This window comes from Triturus cristatus, chromosome 5_1, assembly GCF_964204655.1.
Source record: "Triturus cristatus chromosome 5_1, aTriCri1.1, whole genome shotgun sequence".
Classification (NCBI taxonomy): Eukaryota; Metazoa; Chordata; class Amphibia; order Caudata; family Salamandridae; genus Triturus; species Triturus cristatus.
The window spans coordinates 71,095,022-71,115,580 of NC_140587.1; the positions used below are offsets into that span (position 1 = coordinate 71,095,022).

The 20,559-nt window shown below is 46.0% G+C and overlaps 1 protein-coding gene and 1 long non-coding RNA gene across 3 annotated transcripts in view; one reads left to right on the plus strand and one right to left on the minus strand.

Annotated features, from left to right (window-relative positions):
- The window catches only part of LOC146830206 (uncharacterized), a 219,114-nt gene extending 208,609 nt beyond the window's left edge, over positions 1-10,505 (plus strand). The window contains exon 6 of the mRNA XM_085604425.1: positions 9,579-10,505. Within this exon, the coding sequence (XP_085460551.1) occupies positions 9,579-10,504 (926 nt within the window). The 3' untranslated portion in view covers position 10,505. The remainder of the gene's footprint in view (positions 1-9,578) is intronic.
- Positions 1-20,559, minus strand: part of LOC146830207 (uncharacterized) — a 195,064-nt gene that overhangs the window by 140,108 nt on the left and 34,397 nt on the right. The gene's annotated exons all lie outside the window — the stretch shown is intronic.

The window sequence follows — 20,559 nt, forward strand, 5'->3', positions numbered from 1 at the left end:
GCCCGAGTTACCTGACAGAAAGAAAGACAATGTTGAAAAGAATCTTTTGAGAATTAGAAATAAGAACATGCAGGCAAGCAGTAAACCATTGGTTGGGTGGCTCCTCTATACCGCTTATATGCCGGGGTGTAAAATTTGTAAAAACAAACTTGAAAGCATTAGAACAATCAATTTAGAGCATCAGCACCTTGACAAAGAACTTTAACTGGGTAGCACATTGTAACTGCACTTTAACAAAGGGATTATGTAACATACAAGGAAAGAACAGTAATTTTGTTGAGCTAAAGACCTGAAGGTCCAATCTACAGAAATTTGAGTTAAAGAAGCGATTAAAACGAATAAAGACAATGCACTTTAAAACTCGTGCTAACGAGAAAGAAGACACTTGAATTAAGCTGTACCTTTGCATAATAGCACTTTAAAAACTGGCTCTTGTATATTGAATATTTGGATTGCATAAAGCCCTGAGAAAAATTGTCATGCACAGAGTGGCTAGTTTTTCAAATTGAGGCCATACAAGACTGTATTAATGTAATTTTTATACTTATTTTTAAAATGGAAGTACAAGTTTGTTTTAAAAGATTTGTCAGAAACATAAGTGTATAATCAAATTTTATGAAATGGAATGAATGACTGAATGTGTGATGGTTTTTATTGACCAAAAACATAAAACACATAAAATAGGAATATACTCTGTGCAGGAATAGCAGGGTGCGCTCTGGGGAAGGAGTGATAAGCACTGGTAGGGTTGTTTGTGGGTCTCAGGCTTGAGCAGCAAGCTGTGCTGCAGGACATGATTGGGGAGCACAGTTGTGTTTGCTGAACTATTGTCCTGCCTTCACCTGCTCGGGATTGGCCCAGCAACAGAAGGGAAGAATCATGTCTGTGTGATCGGCAACATGTTTCTGCCCCTACCTGACTATATAAGTTCATGGGCATTCATCAGGACCAGAAATAGACTGTTACTCTGCTTTAACGCTAAAGGAAAGAAAAAGTGGTTTAAATTGACCATACATTAGACCTGGGTGTGTCAATCTCATCCTCAGGTTTCACTTGTGGTACTGTAGGAAACAAAAAGAGCAAAACATAGCAGCAAATGTTGCCATTATCAGTCCTCTATGCTCAATTTTCAAAAGTGCACTGCGCAACTAATTCACCCACCACCATAAAACACACGTGCTAGGATAGTGCAACAGCCCAAACTCAGGGGTGCAGGTAGAGAAAATTGTCTCCTTACCTAAATGTAATGCATCTTATTCCATGATTGTTTATACCAGTCCCTTGCGGATATACAGAGCTTCAATCAAATGATATTCAATGAGAAAGAAAGGAAAAAAGAGAAAGAAAGGGGAGCAAAGGAATACCAAAATAAGTATTCCACCTATATTTATGTCTCTTCTGCTAAATTGTACTGTACACTAATCATATGTATACTTAGGCTACATTAAGATGCGTGCGCCTATCTTCACTAAGCATTCTGACTAGAACTGGTGTGTGTCCATCTGGGGAGTCTACACTGTGAGAAGGTGGCCTGATATATGCTGTCCACTAGTTCTAGTGGGCACCTTGTAACAGTCCAAACAACCCCTTATGGTGAATTGGTTAAGACAACCTTTATGGAAAGCTATCCTAGTGGTAGCTATGGAGAGCAGCCTTCAGGCTAAGTCTTGAAGGAATGTAAAGCAGCTTGTTTTACCAGTCTATAATCTCTTGAATGATCAAATGAAAGGACAACCACACCAGGTATATATTTAAAATATATGTATTTAAGATAAAACACACCCTCTAGTCTCTTTATGAGGCTGGAGTTCAAAGTACTTAATTTACAAGTTAGCAATCAACAGTAATAGCACAAATACACGTTTGGGCCCTAGGGGCGTACCAAACCATATACCAATAAAGTGGTATAAGAACCACGACTGAACTAATTTAAGGCAAACTTAGGACAGACTTAAGACAAAGTTAAGACAAACTTAGGACAGACTTAAGACAGAATTAAGACAAAATCCTAACTTTACTACTACTAAATGCCTTCTATGAATACCAAAAGTAGTACGTTTAGGATTTTGTCTTAAGTTAGTTCTGTTAATTGGGCCCGTACTTTTGGGCAGTACCATAGTAAATGTGTTAATGTGCCTGAGTTGCCACAGAGTCGCCAACATTTATCGCTGCATCCCTGTTTCCAATTGGATAGGCAGGCGGGCGTGTATCACCAATAGGGCACTAGTTTGAGAAGTGTCTCCTTCCCCGTTGCGCTACTTGGCGATGTACGTGCTTGTTGCAAAATGTCTGTCCACTCTTTTTCTGTCAACATTTGTTAACACTCTGTTTCCCATTGTGACCTGGCTGGTGACTTTAAAGGATTGGTAGAGGTGTTTAAGAAAGAGTAAATGTCAGACAGTAAACGCCGATCATCACTCCGTGCCAGGAGCTATCACTCAAAGTGTGTAAGGGGCCTACCAGCGTGGGGTCAGATGTCCGGCTGAGTCACCCAATGGTGGACTGCTGCGTATTGCCAACACTCTGAGTCTGGGAGGCCGAAGTCCCGTTGAAGCTCTGAGAAGTTCTGTAGTCCCTGCTCATCAAAAAGTTCACCTATACGCTTGCAATTAGCCTCCTGCCAACGGGAAAATGTTGCACCGTGCATAGCGAATTCCCAATGATCGGAGTGAGTGGGGGGTCTGGGTAGTGAGGCCTTTAGTAACGCTCAGTTTGTCCCAGACGCCCATGGTAGCCCTGACTATCGGGGAGATATACACTCCTGGTGGGCTTTTCTTCCACAGTAGCCAAGGTATTTTACAAATATGAATTACAGCTACTGCGTGGTCTGCAAAACACCACTGCTTTTCCGTCAGTGGTCGTTGCCACTCCACCAGAAACCTCAATGGTGCCGCCGGGCAATAACGTATCAAGTGAGGTATCCCAGTGCCCACTTGTCCACTGGGAGATATGCACGTTCTCTGGCCATCCTAGCTTTTTTACCGCCCCAAATGAAGGACTCCAATGCTAATTGCAACTTGTTTAACACGAAGGGGGTGGTTTCAATGGCAGTGCCTGCATTACATATAACATTTTAGGCAAAATAGTCATTTTTACGGCAGCTATTCGCCCTAACCAGGATATGGGACCCCCGTGCCAGGATTGGCTGAGCGATCGCTCCAAGTCCAACAGTGTGTTATAGTTGTGTGAGATAGATTTATCAATCGTGGGAAATATCCGAATGCCTAAGTAAATGATGCCCTGTGCAACCCAGGAGAAAGGGAAAGTGGTAGCCAGGTGCGTTTGCTTGGTTCGCGGTACAGTGAGATTTAGAGCTTGGGATTTGGTGGCGTTCATCTTAAACCCAGATGCTTCCCCCAATGCTGCCAGTTCCACCATCAGTGGAGGCAGCGACTGGCGCGGTTTTGTAATTGTGAGCAGAACGTCATCAGTGTATAGTGCTATTTTGTGTGCCTGGCCACCCATCCTCACTCCCTCAATGAAAGGGTGCCCTCGGATTCACTCTGCCAAAGGCTCCATATAGAGCGCGAAGAGGAGGGGAGAAAGGGGGCTCCCCTGTTGTGTTCACCTGGATATTGGGAATATCGGAGATAGAGTGTTGTTGACATGAACCATGGCCCTGGGATCTGTATAGCTAGCCCAGATCCACTAGCGGAAACAGGGGTCTAAACCTATGGCCTCCAGCACTTCTCACAAAAAGGACCAGTGCACCTGGTCAAATGCCTTTTCAGCATCAATTAATAAAAGCAATGTGGGTGTCTGTGCACGATTGGTTTTATCAATGAGGTGGAGTATCCGCTTTGTGTTGTCTCCGCTAGTGCGCCCCGGAATGAAGCCCGCTCGATCTGGGTCGTTCAGTCCAGGCATGAACTTACCCAATCTGTTAGCTAGGATCCCATAAATATCTTAGCATCTACGTTTAGGAGGGATATGTAGCGGTAGGAGGCACATTGCTGTGGGTCTTTTACGGGATTTGAGAAGACCGTTATTATGGCTATTTTCATGGTTTCCATGAGGGTGTCAGTGGAGCTAAAAGAGTTATACAGTTGAGCCAGCCCAGGGGATAGTTGTTTCTCAAATATCTTATAAAAGGCAGCTATAAAGCCATCTTGTCCTGGGGCTTTATCTACTTGAAGTCTCCCTATCACATCGAGGACTTCTTGTGTGGTTATGTCCTCTTTTAACGGCGAGGCTACAGGTTCCGTCACTTTTGTTAGGGGGGGGGGCCTTCTCAACATAGGAGATGCCATGCACAGGCTGCAGATTCTCCTTTGTGTAGACTTGGGCATAGAACTGGACAAATTCTCCTGCAATTTCGGTGTCCCTCGTCAAGGGGCATTAGTGTTGATCTGTTACAACCTACACACGATGGGCCTGTGTTTGAGTGCGTGATCTATGTGTGAGCAGCCTGACCGCATGGTTCCCCCAAGCATAGTATCTGTGCCATGTGCAGAGCAAGCTGTGCGCTGCCATGTCCATGTTTAGAGCCTTGAGTTGCTTTCTAGCGGTAGTTAATTGCTGCCGTGCTTTGTGGGTCCCCGTCTGTCTATGCGCTTCCTCTAGGTCTTTCACCTTCCCCTCTAGTTCTGCGCGCTTAGCTCTGTGCTCCCTGTTGTGCCTTGCCGCTATGGCTATGAAAGTTCCTCACATGACCGCTTTAAGTGTGTCCCACAATGTGGAGATTGGTGTGTGTGGTGTATCGTTGATGGCGAGGTAGATCTCATTAATGTTTGATACATATGAAAGTAGTTTAGGATTGAGGCGCCACGTCATAGCGTCTTGTCTGATATGGGGCAGATGCAGTACCAAGGATATGTGGGAGTGATCTGAGAGTGAGGCAACTTCTATGTCAGGTTTTGTCACTGACCCCAAAAAAGTGGTGGAGGCTAGGAAGAAGTCATTTCTGAAGTATGACTGGTGTACGGCAGAGAAATGTGTAAATGATTTTGTTGTGGGGTGTCGGCCCTCCCCACATCCACCAGTCCTGAGTCTGTAAGCCACTGAAGTCCTTGTGGGGGGGAGTGCTCCTGCTGTACCCACTCACTGGGGCGCCCGGTCTAAAGTAGTGTCTCGCACTATGTTAAAATCTCCCCCAACTAGAATATTGGCATCTGGTGTAGTGAGGACTGACCCAATTGCCTGGCGGATGAAGGGTTCCTGATGGTCATTTGGGGCATAATGGCTTGCAATTGTGATGGTGTATTGGGGCATAGCAATCTGCAGGGCGGGGGCTCCGCTCTGATTTATGCGCCTCCGGGCGCGGTGAGGGCGGGGGCGGCTTCCACCGCTAAGGACCATGGGTCTTGTGGTCCTCTACCCCACGCTGGCCGCGCTGTGTTGTTGTGGGCTGCAGCGGCGTGAGGGAACCAGGGCAGTCACCGGCAAGGCGAGGTAAAAGGAAACGGCAAGAAAAATATCCCCACAGGCAAGTTTTCTGTGACTCAATGCGTGCCTCAAGACATTTGGCTCACTTTCAAAGCACAGGGATGCAACATATTTACAACAATATGTCTCATCTCTGTGCTTCCCCCTGCGCTGGCGCACAAACAGCTGCCATGAGCTGGTGCAGGCACCCTTGCACCATGGTAATAGGAGACCTGTGTTGTGGGGAGATTGTTTTTGTGCAGAAAGGTGCACCTTCCTGCACAAAAACAATAAATTGGGGGGATTTTCTCTTTCCATGCGTGCTGTAGAATTCAGCACACATTGAAAGAGGAAAAAAATGAGGAGAAAATGCGCCTCGCTACGCCACCCCGAGGGTGGCGTAGAATTCTGACGCATTTCCAGATTTACGATCGCTCGTAAATCTGGAAATGTGTCTGGTTCCATGGGTGTTGCAAGGGAACACCCACAGCAACACCCATGTCACGCCCCTTTCACGCAAAGTGTTGCGTGAGAAGGGGTGATATTTACAAGGACAGGTAAAGCCACGCAGGCTGGCTTTACCTGTCCTTGTAAATATCCGACAGCAGGCTGTGCCGCCGGTGTTTCAGGCAACGTAACGCACCGGCGGCGCAAGGGGCTTGTAAATAAGCTACTAGTCTACAAAAACCGAAGCACATGTGTAGGAGAGTAGGGTCTGCTATCCTATGGTCACCCCAAATTTTTGCTTTTTGCTTCACTGGTTTTTGACATATTGAGGCTGTGGGCCTGCCAATCAGACCCCCAGCCTGCTGTTCGCTCTACTACATTTACACTATGCACCCTAGGTGCATAACCAATTGGAAGTGGATCACCCTGTGAGCCCCTGTACCAGTGTACACTAGGTACCCAGGGCATTGGTGTATCTAAGGCCTACCAGGGGCTGAAGCATGTATTGTGCCACCCCTGGCCTGGCCTAACAAATTTGACACAACTGGCTGATCACTCAGCTGGGGTAAGTTGGTGTAACCACCTCTTACTTAGGTGTAGTATACCTATACCTAACCTTAAATGGAACACAGGGTAACCTATCAGCCACTCCTATAGCAGGCCTTGACAATCCTGAAGGCAGAGTGCTTGGTTCCATGTGAGATGGTGCTCTGGCATGAGCTGAGCCTGTCTGCAGTGGTCGGAACCACTTCCTTCTACTGTTTCCAGATATTGTCATACCATATACTCTTAAGTGCATTATGAACCTCGCGGTTAAATGCTATCTTTGGTTTGACTTTATCAAAACATGTCGAGTAAGGTGTCATACGAATTGGAATACTAACCCCTCGCCAATTCTGGCGACGGGGTTAGCATTCCACCCTTCTAGAGGGGCACGACATGTACAGTACCTGAAACCCTGGTAAAATCAGACATAGCCTCAGCTCCACAAAATGGATGCTGCCACCACAGACACAAGTCTGCCCTCCTGCTGCTGGGAGTCCTTCCAGCTTGGGAGGTGTGGACAAAGGGTTTCCTGCCAGGGGAGGTGCATGCACCACCCCAGACAGGATTTTGTGTATTGGTCAGGTAGGGCTTGAAAGAAACCAGACATGCCTGAGGCTCACAAGGAGCCTCAGTGCATATGCCAGTTCAAACCGGTCCTGGGGCACACCAGTCCCGGGCCTGGGGCGAGCTGGACAAAGGATTGGGGGTGTAACTACCCCCCTTCCTGGTCCCACCCTTAGGGAGGGACCTAGCAGGTAGTCCGGCCCCTAGAATCCGCTTAAAGGTAGGAGCTGTGTCCTAAGACTTTAGACATCCTGGAATCAACTTAACTACAAGAAGAAGACGGGAACTTCGACGCTCTGCTGCACAGAGGACTGAAGGAAATCTCCCCTGTGGTCAGGGAGTGACCACCTTGCTAACGCAAGCAACATCCAGCGAATCAACGTCTGCTTTGCCGCTGCCTCCCGCCGGAGCCCGAGCCCAGAGACCGACGACACCTGGACCTCCAGACCTCTCACCGCCAGATCCACAGTCCCTGAAAAGAAGGAACCCGTGGAGGCACCGAGACACGTGGAGCCAGCCATCTTGAAAAGACCACGACAAGCTGCAAGCGCGACAACCGAGGCTCCCTTCAGGTTGTGCTTTGGGTCCTGAGAAGCCCAACACCCGAGCAGCATCTGCAACAAAGGTGAGCCCTCCAGCATCTCCACGATCTGCGTGGGGCCCCTCTGCATTTTGCCACTCGACGCGCCTAACCGGTTGCTGGCCGTTGGCTAGTGGCCATCTTGGCGACGAACTTCAAGAACTACACCGCTGGTCTGGTTGTTCCAGACTGGCCCTTGCTCCCCTCCAAAGGAGCAGACCCTCTGACCCTGCTGGTCAGAACCATCAGCTTATTTCGTTTTCCCTGACAATTGCTTTTGCCAAGGCTTGTTTGCTTCGATCAAGTCGCCGACACCGCCGACAGCGAGAGCCTGCATGGGACAGCTCGTGAACCAACTCCTGGACGTCGTCCACCTTCAGGGACCACGTGGCTGCAGAGACAAGCTGCACCTTTCCTCCTGTTTGCACCCGACATCGCCTGGTACCCACCTGGTGCCACGCTGGTCACTGGCTAGTGACTGTGAACACTGTCCCCTCTGCTTACAGGTCTTCTACAACTCCGATCCACTCTTGGATCCACCGCATCCCTTCCGGACCGACCGCCTGCAGCATCCTTGTCTACAGGCTCCATTGAACATATAGAAGAAACCCGACGCACTTCGAGACCTATGCACCCGCTTCCTGTGGGTGAGGTAAAGCTGGCACTCCGGTGCCCAAGTGTAGAGTATCATCTCTAGTGTCTGTGTTTCCAATCTTGAGTTCATAGTCCATCCGGAAGATCCTTTTTGCAGTAACTTTGTAACTTTTACGCACCCATTGAAAACCTATGGGAGCTCGCGTGTGACTGTTTGCTCTGCACACGCAACCCGTGGACCTCCTGGTCACTAACTAAAGTTAGCTCCTTGTAGGCCCAGCGATTCTAGAGGCCCTAGGCCTTTTCCCTTTTCTGTTCGTGGTACTTATACCACTATTTTAGTATATGGTTCGAGTGGCCACCAGGGCCTATCCATATAAAGTGCAACTTCTGTGTATTCTACTGTAATCTTGTTTGACGATTTGTGCTCCTGTGCTCATAAAGAGTCTAGGGGTTACTTTGAGAAATAAATACATATATATGTTCAATATATATCTGTGTGGTGTCCTTTCATTGGTATAAAAGGGGGTTGCATTTGGTAAAACAGCCTGCTTAACACGCTTTAACGAGTTTAGCCTCAAAGACTGCTTAGCCTACGCTACCACTAGGGCAGCTAGTCCGAAAAGGTTGACTTACAACCACACCATAAGGGTTGCTTGGCATGGTACAAGGTGGTCACTTTAACTAGTGAACATCATATACCAGGCCAACTTCTCACAACATGGAAAGTGTCACAGTGGCTGAGCTGTTAATCAAGGAATGCAGATGTGTTTCTTGTACATTTGCAGACACGAAATGTTTGAAAGCTTGTGTGATGGAGCCACGATCATCGCATGTCTTATCCCGTTGAAGTTTTTCCCCTAATTTTGTAAGATTCTACTTCACTGCAGAGTGAGCCTGTAAAATGATTTGTGTTTTCATTAGATTATCACGTGGCTTCCTCAGCTGTGCTTACCACAGACTGTTTTCCTTTGAATGTCACTACAGGTGTCATATCAAGGCGATTTCAATCTCCTCCGCGCGATTCACAATTGTATGGTCATGAATATGTATTTATCCTGTATGCCATGGGCATCAATGTATTAGTTTATATATATTTTTTTTTAATTCATTTTTATATATATATATTTTATTTTATTCATTTTTATTTTACCCATATGAAAGAGGGTCCTTTGTAAATCACCCGCTAGCACTATCTGCAGTTAGGCCTGAGAGTGCATGTGAGAAGTGTATGGAATGCTGCGGCACATGTCATGTGACTGTGACTTGTGGCATGTGTCGTATACCGGAGTGAGATGTGTCACATGTCTGGAATGCGTTTCAAGCCTTACTGTCCTAGGCAGGAACTACCCCCATGCTGCCAAAGATGCGCTGGGAGAAGCTAGAAACATCCCCTGGGTGCATTTCTAGTGCTTATGTATATAGTGCTATTGTTTGGAAGGGGATTGGGTTTTAAAGTCATGTTTATTTTTGTAATTTGCAGGAGCTGCCGGCTGTGCTGAAGGAGGCGGTGACCGGGAGCTGAGGATAATCCTGGTCGGTAGAACTGGAGCAGGGAAAAGTGTCACTGGGAACAGCATCCTGGGGAGAGAAGAGTTTGTGACCAGACCCTTATCACTATGGTCAGAGTTCCAGGAGTGTCAGAGGAGGAGCTGTGACTTTCATGGGAGACGCATCGTGGTGGTGGACACCCCCAGCTTCTTGGACACCAGCCACGATAGTATGAAAATTATTAAAGAGATTGTTCAGTGCGCGGTGCTCAGTGCCCCGGGCCCGCACGCCATAGTGCTGGTGCTGGAGGCGGAGAGGTTCACGAAAGAAGAAGAGGGAGCGGTGCAAAGAATTCAAGATTTATTCGGGAAAGGAGCGGAGCGGCACATAGTCTTGCTGTCCACCTGGGAAGACAACGTAGAGGATGGATTAGAGGCTTTTATTAGTTTGGTGGGAGCTGATATTGGAGAGTTAATGGATGACTCTAGGGGGCGGTACCTGTCTTTTAACAACAGTGCCACCGGAAGAGAAATGGAGGAGCAGCGGAGGGTGCTGATCGACATGATTGACAGGATGGTGGCGGAGAACGGGGGACGCTGCTTGCAGCATCCTATGTACGAGGAAGCCGAGAAGGCCTTCAGGAAAAGAGAGAAAGAGATCTTTGTCAGACTCCTAGAAGAACGAAGGGTCGTCGGACGTCAGCTGGTGCGCGCCATGGCCCAGGAGGCCCTGATGGAGGAGGTCAGAAAAGGGTTTCCTGGTAGAGGGCTAACCAGGGGAGCAGCTGTGGGGGGCACATTTGCGGGTGGTTTAAAAGATGCAGTGGGGGCTGCTCTTGGGGCAGGCAGTGGAGGAGCTGCGGGGTCGAGCGCCGGCGCTGCAAGTGCAGAGATTCTCCGCTTGTTTAAATCCAAATGACGCCTGTGAGAAGGGTCTCCGAGTAGCAACTCTCAGACAACACGAGTCTCCACGGGAGAGAAGGATGTGCTGACAACAATCAGCGACAAAACATGCTCTGTATAACACAGGAACATTATCCCTATCACCCCTATAAGCCCAAACGCCCCTTCACCAAAACAGTCTTGTCAGAGTTGAGCTGTTTGCTCCCCAACTGCAGATCTGCAATTAAACACAAGCTGAACATTTCTGGAACCATCATTCTTCACAATCTTGACATTCTTTTCCTCACAGAGACCTGGTTCAACGACACCTCTCTTACTATTTTTGATCTTCAGCTACCCACCGACTACTCCATCTTTAGAAATGACAAAACAGATAAAGTTGGTGGAGGTATTGCAATCATCTTCAGAAACTCCCTTCAATTCAAGGTACTTCCTAATAGCTCCTTCCATACATTCAAATGCCTTTCTCTGGAGCTTCAAGTGCAACACTGCTCCCCTTTCAGATTTCATGCCATTTATCAACCGCCCGATGACTGCTCCTCTTTCTTGGAGGAACTCTCCGACTTCACCAGCGACCGATACTCTCAAAGTGACAGACAGATTTTTCTGGGAGACTTTAATCTCCACTGGGGCTCCTTGGAAGAGTCAGCTGCCAATAGGCTTGCCACTTTTCTCTCAGTTAATGATCTTATCCAACACTGCACGGAACCGACACACTCTAAGAGCTCAATTCTGGTCCTTGTTATATCCAAAGCAGATATGCGAACTATTGCTGTCCCTATTCCAGTAGACTGGTCCGACCACTTCCTCATCCCCTTCTCTCTGCACCTATCTCACTCTGTAACTCTTGGACAACCTAAAAGGACTACTACCTGGTTCCGTAACACCAAAACCATTGACCTTGACATTCTTTGTGATTCTGCTATGCCATCAATTCCAATGTTAGACCCTAATTCAGATGTCAATGATCTTACCTCCCAATGCCTCTCTGGCCTTGCAGTCGTAATTGATAATGTTCCTCTACTTCAAATCAAAAAGGAAAGGCCTATTCCTTCTGCCCCATGGCTCAATCTCCATCCATCTCTCTATTCTGCTCTCAGCAAGATCAAAATACCAGAAACACATCTTCCATGAAAAAGCGTCACACTTCAGAACCCTCCTTGATTAAGCCAAAAACAGACCCAAAACCTATTTGACCTCATCAAAAATTGTCAGCTCCTGTAGCTCTTGTCAACTCTGATGATACCTCAGAGTTGGTACGATGCACAAAAAGGGTCCACCTCTTATCGTCTCAATTCTGTTTGCTATTATAGCACAGAAGGTCGATATGATCAAGCGAGGGAGATCTGTAAGCTAAAGACGATGCAATAAGTACAATGCTCAACTATGGAAAATTGTACCAATTCATAAGATCTTGCTATACCATCTTTTATGTACCTGTAAAGGAAAAGAAAGTACCATCTTCTAGACTTCCTAGAATGATATAATAATCTTGATGGTTCCAAGGACAATAATAGCAACTGTGAATTAGAATAACAAAGATGAAGGTTACTATTAACTCTTTAGCGGCTCTATTGAATCAACATTATGATACTTCAATAAATACCCACCATTACATGTGCCTTTTTGAACATCACAGTGGGTGGCTTCACCAATCCCTCTATAGACCCCTGTTATAATAAGGTATAAAACAAAAAACATGAATAAGCCATTGAGGAATTAACATCACAGCAGACCATATCCGTGATCCCTTGAATTCATTAGCATTCCTCAGGTAGGTAAAGATATCACAGTAAATGAAATAAAACATGTATCACAAATGCCATAGAACATGTAGTAGTTTATCCTTTTTTATCTGTAAGGAATCCTGAAATGACTCCTGCCATTTCAATCACAGCTATGTTAATAGACAAAGTAATTAGCACTCATGCCGGTTCTCAACCCGGCTTCGACAATCATCAATGGAGCAAAAAACCAGGCAGTTTCTGCAAAGTAGCATAAGTGTGCCAGTAAATGAACCGTTTCCCCCACGGCAGGAAATACCAGAATGCACCAAAGTAATAACCAAGGCTCCGTGACCTCCACTGACTGAATGGGTAGGTGGGAAGTAAGGAAAAAACAAACATAGGTGCAACGTATCGGCGGGAATAATATTTAGGCCAACATCAAGAGTTTCTTTAAGAATCAGAACCAGTGCCGTAGCACCCATACCCGACCAGAGAGACAGAGAGAGCACTCCGCTCTTGAACATCCATCTTCACACTTGCAGTTAGGAATAATCAGCAGCATCTCTCCGTACCGGCTTTGTTTAAATGCCCGCCCCCTTCCGGAAGCACGTCCTTCTGTTGCCACCTCTACCCTGGAAGTGCTAATGGGCATGCTGGGAGTTGTAGTTTGTTGTTTAGGAAAAAAATATGATTCGGACCTGGCAACGTTCTGTGTAAGTCGTATGAATCATTACAAAAATACAAACTGCTCTGCCTCAACCATCAAGCCTGAGGATCCTCCAAAGAAAGCAGCAGACTTCGCTATATTATTTGATGAAAAAGTGAAATCACTGGTGGATCAGGTCACTCACCCTACCCCCCTGGAGGAGCGCAAATACTTAGTCACTTGGCAGAACTTTGACGTCATCTCTGAAGATGCCCTCCTCAAATGCGTTCTTGAAACAAAACCCTCTAACCATTCTTTTGACCTCATCCTGAGTCATATCGCCATTGACGTCTACACCCACACTCCTTCCTATTGGACCAGTCTGGTTAACCTCTTCCTCAGCCAAGGCTCCCTTCCGGGTCCCCTTAAAATAGGGCAGGTTACCCCTCTTCTTAAAAAAAGTCCGCTGATGCGAAAGACCTCAACAACTTCTGGCCCATCACCAACCTCCCTTTTCTTGCGAAAATTACAGAAGGATGTGTAGCGAAACAACTTTACCTACATTTTAAGGATAACAATCTTCTCAAAGAATTTTAATCTGGTTTCAAGCAAGACTGCAGCACTAAAACAGCCCTGCTGCAAGTGATCGATGACGCCCTGCGTGTTCTTGACTCAGGAGAGTCTTGTCTTCTGATTCTTTTAGACCAGTGTTTCCCAAACTGGGGTCCCTGGACCCACAGGGGTCCGTGAAACATTCCCAGGGGGTCCGCAGGCAGCAGTTTTAAAAGCACTGCAAAGTTACTTGTAGAATTAGCCGTTTTCGAGCAACAATAAAAGTGTCAAGATTACACCAGTGATTAATGTACCTGCTGGAGAGAGATTAGAGTTTTGTCCAGTGGCAGCTTTGACTTATCTAATGTAGCACAGAGGGTTAATATGCCTACTGCAAAGAACGCGTACCATACATTTTAAAAAACAGTATTTTATGTGCATAGGTCACTGGGTTACTGCTTTTGTTACAGACATTCTTTTGTTACTCTGCAGCTCATAAGAGACAATCATAATCTAGCACAGTGCCCTATAAACTGGCATCGTTTCGTAGTCTTTATAATCGATTAATTTCATCATAAAAGACAATACAATGTAAAAGAAACATACATGCAACATAAAAGATAAAAACGATTCCAAGGTGAACACAAAATAAGAAACGAAATAAAACACAACACTGGTACCTAAGGATTCCTATTTCTAATGATCCAAACCCAACCTAGGAATTTAGCCACAGCGACTACAATACATTCACTAGTATCAGATCTTAAAATCCTTAATGCCTCGAGCCTCAATCTAGTGCCCAAAGTACGACATATGGGTTTGAGCCATTTAGCCCGAGGGGCAGCATAGGCCGGGCAGACAAAAAATATGTGACCCACTGATTCAGCACAATCTATACACCAGCGACAGGAATCACACGCCTCACCCTTCCAATTTTTGGTAAACAGTCTGGTTGGTAAAGAGCCAACCCTCAATTGGTGGTAGAGTTTCCTGTCACTGGGCCTGCTAATGATGTCCCAATAGGCTTCTAAAAGTGGGACGTTTTTCTGCACAAGAAACCTGCCTGTCAGAGACTCTGATGGCACTTGGGTTAGTTGTTTCTGGTGTACCAAAGACCAGTAGAGGCTTTTAAATAGTTTTTTTGGAGGAAAAGGGTTATTGGCGGGGTCAGACCATAGATATCCCAGACCCATGGATTCCAATAGCAGACTAACTTGCTTAAACCAAACAATGTTACCGGAGCCCAGAATAGAACGAACATCCAAAAATGCCTTTGCATAGGGGCCTAATTCCGGTGTAGTCCACAATCTCCTCCAAAAAGCCAATGGTTTGAACCTGGCAATGTCTTCAAATGAGTGACAACCAAGGTCCAGAAGAAGCGGTTTCACTGGACTTGAACTGGGAAGACCCGTGAGGATCCTCAAAAATTTATATTGCGCCTTGACCAAAGGGGATAGGTCAGCGAAACCCCAGAGTTCTGCGCCATAAAGGATCGCAGAATTAATCCTGGCGTTATAAATGTTGATTGCAGGACCTATCCTTTTAGTCTGGGACTGTTTCTGTTCTTTAACCAAGCACCCGGAAAGCTGCGCAAATTTAAGAGATAGAACATCAATTTGTGGCCTCCAGCTCAGTTTGTTTTCAAGAACAACCCCCAGATAGGTCATGACGTTCGTACGTTCAAGTATATCATTATGCATTGTGACATGACCTTTCACGCTTTTTCCTTTATTGAAAACCATGTACTTGGTTTTTCAAACGTTAACTTGCAGATCATAATCAGAGCAAAAGTTAGCAAATACTTTCAAGACCGCCTGCAACCCCATCTGCGTTTGGGACAGTAATAGGGTGTCGTTGGCGAACATGAGTAATGGGATTTTGGTACCACGGAGCGTGGGGGCGTCAGTAGAGATAGATGAAAAATACTGCACAACTCTATTTATGAATAACAAAAAAAGAGTTGGCGCAAGGACGCACCCTTGCCTAACACCCCTATTTACTTTAAATTTATCGGTGACCTGCCCTTGGTTCCCCCAACATACTTGTGCGAAATTTTTATCATGCAACCTAATGACGATATTCAAAAGGTCAACAGGCATCCCTAGCCCCGCTAGGGCCCCCCAAAGTTTAGTCCTGTTAACTAAGTCAAAGGCTGACCGTAGGTCAACAAAAGCGGCGTATAGAGTGCCGCCGCAAAGATGGACCGTTTTCCAAACGATCAGTTGGAACCTAAAGGCCTGATCGATGGTACTGGTACACAATCTAAACCAAGCCTGCAGTGGCGAAATAATATCCTCCTGCTCAATCCAAGACTGGATTCTTGCCAGGATCATCCTGGCAATAATCTTTTGGATCGAGTCAATTAAACTAATCGGGCGGTAGTTCCCCGGGCACGAGCGATCACCCTTCTTAAAGATGGGCAATATCTCGGCACCTTTCCAGGATTCGGGAATATCCGCCCCATTGGCTAATGCAGTTGCCAGGAAAGCTATATAGGGCACCCAATTACTATAATCGGATTTAAAAAGATCTGCAGGGACACAATCTATGCCCGGGGCCTCAAATAACTGCTTACATACTGCATGGTACAAGTTAGTAACTTATGTTTTTTCCCAGTCTTTCATTATCCTGATGCTGCTAAAGGGGTTTATTTGGGTGAAAATACATTTTTATTGTTCAAGTCAATGCTAACCACTGTGTTATGTTCTGAATCCTGAGTTTGTGGTTTTCCAGACCAAGCACTCTTTAAAAATGCCTACAAGTATGAATGACATGCGACTCCTACACCTTGTAGTCCCCTTTGCCTTATGTAACATTTTCTCTACACTGATTTACACGTATGATTCATTGTCTCTATATGTGTGTGATGTAAAGTGCTCTGACATCCTACAATGGTTTGAGAGATGCTATAAAACAAATGAAATGCATGTGACAGATATGCCATGGAAAAATGAAAGGCACTGTAGAAGAGTGATAATAAGGGAATCATTGAAGAACCCCAACAAAGATTGTTGTATCCTGGTGCATAGTAAGGTCATCATTTACTATTCTTTAAAAGTTAATACAATTCAATATATAATGATAAGTGTGTATTAGAATGCACCATTGTATCCTAACTTTTCTTGGGGGTAGAGCCTCCCAAAGCCCCCTTTGTAGTGGTCAGGCTCACTCACTGCACTTGGTGTGCACCGTATGGGGACTGGTCTGAAACATTTGCCAGGGCTGCTTTGGGTTTCCACTCTGGCCCTGTCAGGAAAGTTAATCACGGAGATGCAGCACCAACCTTCCCATTACATTTTTCCGTTTTTTGTTAACTCTTTCAATATAAAATACTTACTATTTTGAGTATTCGTTTTGTGTGCACATGTGTGTTTATTTTTTTCAATTACTCTTTTAATGTATGACGTTTACATCATACAAATTGCTTGGGGTCCCCGGCTTCCAGTGGTCAGTCAATGGGGGTCCTCAGGAGTCAAAAGTTTGGGAACCACTGTTCTAGACCTTTCTGCAGCCTTTGACACTGTTAATCACAACACTCTCCTAAACACTTTGAAACAGAGAATGGGCTTGGAAGGCAAGGTGCTTAAATGGTTTGCTTCATTCCTCTCAGACAGATCTCAAGTGATTAAAATAGCGAGCAGCCTTTCGTCTTCAATGGCGGTAGGTCAAGGCGTCCCTCGAGGATCTATACTCGCACCCACTTTGTTCAGTCTTTACTTGGAACCATTGGGAAATCTCCTAAGTAAATCTGGGATACTTTACAACCTCTATGCGGATGACACCCAAATCTACCTTAAGGTGTCTTCCGCACACGAAATCTCAATCCTCAACACTACTGTCAACTTGATTCAAAACTGGATGTTAGCTCATCAACACATTTTGAATCCCTCCAAAACTGAATTCCTCCTTCTCCCTACTTCACTCTCTCCTCCTCCTGTTCAATCTTGTATGGATAAGCTGACTTTACTGAACAACAAACCTATCGTTGTAGGCAGCGCTAAATCCCTTTGTGTCATACTTGACAAAAGGCTCAATCTACACTCCTACATCAATTCCATTGCAGAGAATGCACTTTACCAACTGCGCCTTCTCTGGGGGATTCAACGTTTCTTTCCGGAGCAAGACCTTAAAACCTTGATCCAATCTCTGGTTCTCTCTAGATTGGACTATTGCAATTCTCTGCTTGCTGGCATCCCCAAATCCCACCTTTCCCCTCTCAAATCAGTGCTCCATTCAGCGGCTCGTTTAGTTTTTGGAGCCAAAAGAAGTGACCACATCACACCCATACTGTTTTCTCTTCAATGGCTTCCCATTGAAGCAAGATAATCTACAAGACTGCCTGTATCACCCACAAAGCCTTGCACACTTCCTCCCCTCAATACCTGGCAAATAAACTTAAAATCACTAGAGGCTCTAGACCATCTCGTAATGCGGAAAATGTACTGCTTGAGCCCCCCCCCCCCCCGCTTCCTCCACTACTCCGTACCACCACCTCTACCCTGACTTTCAAAACTGACATCAAATCTCTCCTCTTCCAAAGACACTTTCAGAATTAATACATCTCTGTTCATGTCCTCAAAGAAGTTCTTACAATGTTGTAAATATGTAATCTATGCCTTTACGATCTTAATCCTAACGAGTTTTTGATTTTTGTGTGACTGCAACCTATTGTTTTATTTAATTTTTTCATCTATCCGTTTGTATCTGTAACATGTAAGTATGTACATTTCCTCATGTAAAGTACTTGGTTCTTTTGTGAAGCTCTCTAACACCTTTGGGTAAAGTCTGCGCAATATAAAATTGCATTAAATAAAATAAAAATGAAAAGTCTGCTTCAAATACTCCAATTTACTCCTTGAAAATCCCAGTGCACCTCCCCACTTTCACCAGGAGAGGGCGCTGTCGCTCTGGCTATCAGAAAGGACCACCATGTTTCCTAGCTGCAGAGCTCTTGTGCTGCAACTTCCACATGTACCATGCTGAAGTCTCCAGAGTTATATTTATACTCACTCACTCCTTTCTTTCCATCGGTAAGTTTTTAACAACACTAATTTATGTCTAAAATCCCCCCCTTGTGGTGACTTTTGCAGCAGACACTCTGCTTCATTGCTATGGTCAACCCCTGAGCGCACGTCATGCTCCTTACATGGTGGCATGGCATGTCTCTCTTACCCACGCCCTCTCTTATCTGGTGACATGTCTCTCTTAGCCCTTGCTTCTTCTTACCTGCTGACTTGTCTCTCTTAGCCGACACCCCATCTCTCCTGGTGACGTCTCTCTGACCCCATGCCCCCCTCTTACGTGGTTACTTGTCTCTCTTATCCCAAGACTCCTCTTACCTAGTTACATGTCTCTTTTAGCCTACGCCCCCTCTTACCTGTCCACATGTCTCTCTTAGCCAACACCCCATCTCTCCTGGTGACATGTCTCTCTGACCCCATGCCCCCCTCTTACGTGGTGACATGTCTCTCTTATCCCACGCCTCCTCTTACCTAGTTACATGTCTCTCTTACCCACGCCCCCTCTTACCTGCTGACATGTCTCTCTTAGCCCTCGCCTCCTCTTACCTGGTGAAATGTGTCTCTTAGCCTACACCCCCTCTTACTTGGTGAAATGTCTCTCTTAGCCACGCCCCCTCTTACCTGGTGAAATGTCTCTCCTATTCCATGCTCCCTCTGACCCGGTGAAATGTCTCTCTTACCCAACGGCCCTTCTTACCTGGTGACACTTCATATGATTTCACATTCACACCCTTTACGCCCCAGTGTTGGGTCCATCTCCTGGGGGTGTCTGTAATACCCTTTTTATTTCTGAGTTGGTCTCATGATCTTCTCAAACTTCTGTCATTGTCTCCTTTTTTCCTTCATTTCGTTGTCAGCTCACCTCATCTGAGTCCCTTCACCTTCATTTTTGCTGCACTCACCCACTGACGCCCCGTGTACCCCTCGACAACCTGCTACTATGCACTTCACCTCAAGAACCACAGCAGGAGTTCATTGCATGACAGTCATTTCTAAATCTACCGAGGTTGTGGCAGAAACACATCAATCAGTTTGATACCAAAGCAATGCCCGGGGCCTAAGAGAAATATGCCATCTTCTACAGCTGTCAGCTTGTGACCTCATGATCACTGGTTCACCACATTCATCCTTCTAAGGTTGATAAAAGGAGTGTTATTGACTTTGGTAACAATAAACCTGTTATCTGTGATCATACGCCTCAACATTGAACACTCGTGTTGAGACACATAGGCACAGACGCAGCGACAGTGCAGTGATAGGGCCAGACAAGACTCACCTCTCAGGTACATCACATCTCGAGACACGACACCACGCTTTTAAGGTGACAGTACAAATTAATAGAACATAAATGTCTATATGTCTTTAAAAGGTACATCTGACCCAGGGCACAAGTCTTCAAAAGAAGTGGGGGGACTAACGGGGATATTTACGCTCCTCCACCTATGGAATGCAAGACTGCACCATATTTACAAGAATGTGGTGCATCCTTGCTCAGGCGCTGGTGCGCACCCGTGGATGTTGGGGGTTGTTCTAAAAGCAAACTCTATGAGACTCAAGAAGACCCAAATCACGGGCCCAAGGGCAGAGCTGACATCAGCTAGGAGGCGTGCTCCCCCCCTCCCCCGAACATCCAGACACCTGTGCTCATGGACAAGCCCAAGAAACGAGCATGAAGCTCAAAAAGAACCTGTCACACGATAAGGACCCAGACTCTGCAGATCGCGAGATTCCAGGACTTGCTCAAAAGAGGACAGCATGAAGCACAGCCACCTTAGAAACACAGGAACGAAACAACTGCGACATCTCCCACCAAGGGCTCATTACTCAGTTCTTCCAGGCCTCCGGTGCCCCAACAGACACACCAGACATATTGGTTAGCCACTCGGCAGGGGAGAAAGGCAAGGCCGTCCCCGTCGGGGTTGGAGTGGCACTCACTCCAGAGAGATGGCCATCACACAGTCAATAGGGAGCCCTGTGGATACTTCAAAGCCAAAAGCCCCATTCGGACCACAGCACAAATCCACCAATGGCCAACAGAGGAGTAGGAGGATAAGGCCAATGAGTTCCAGGAGGGGTTTGTGGCTAACCCTAAACAGATATTAGATCTGCTTCAACAGCGACAGCC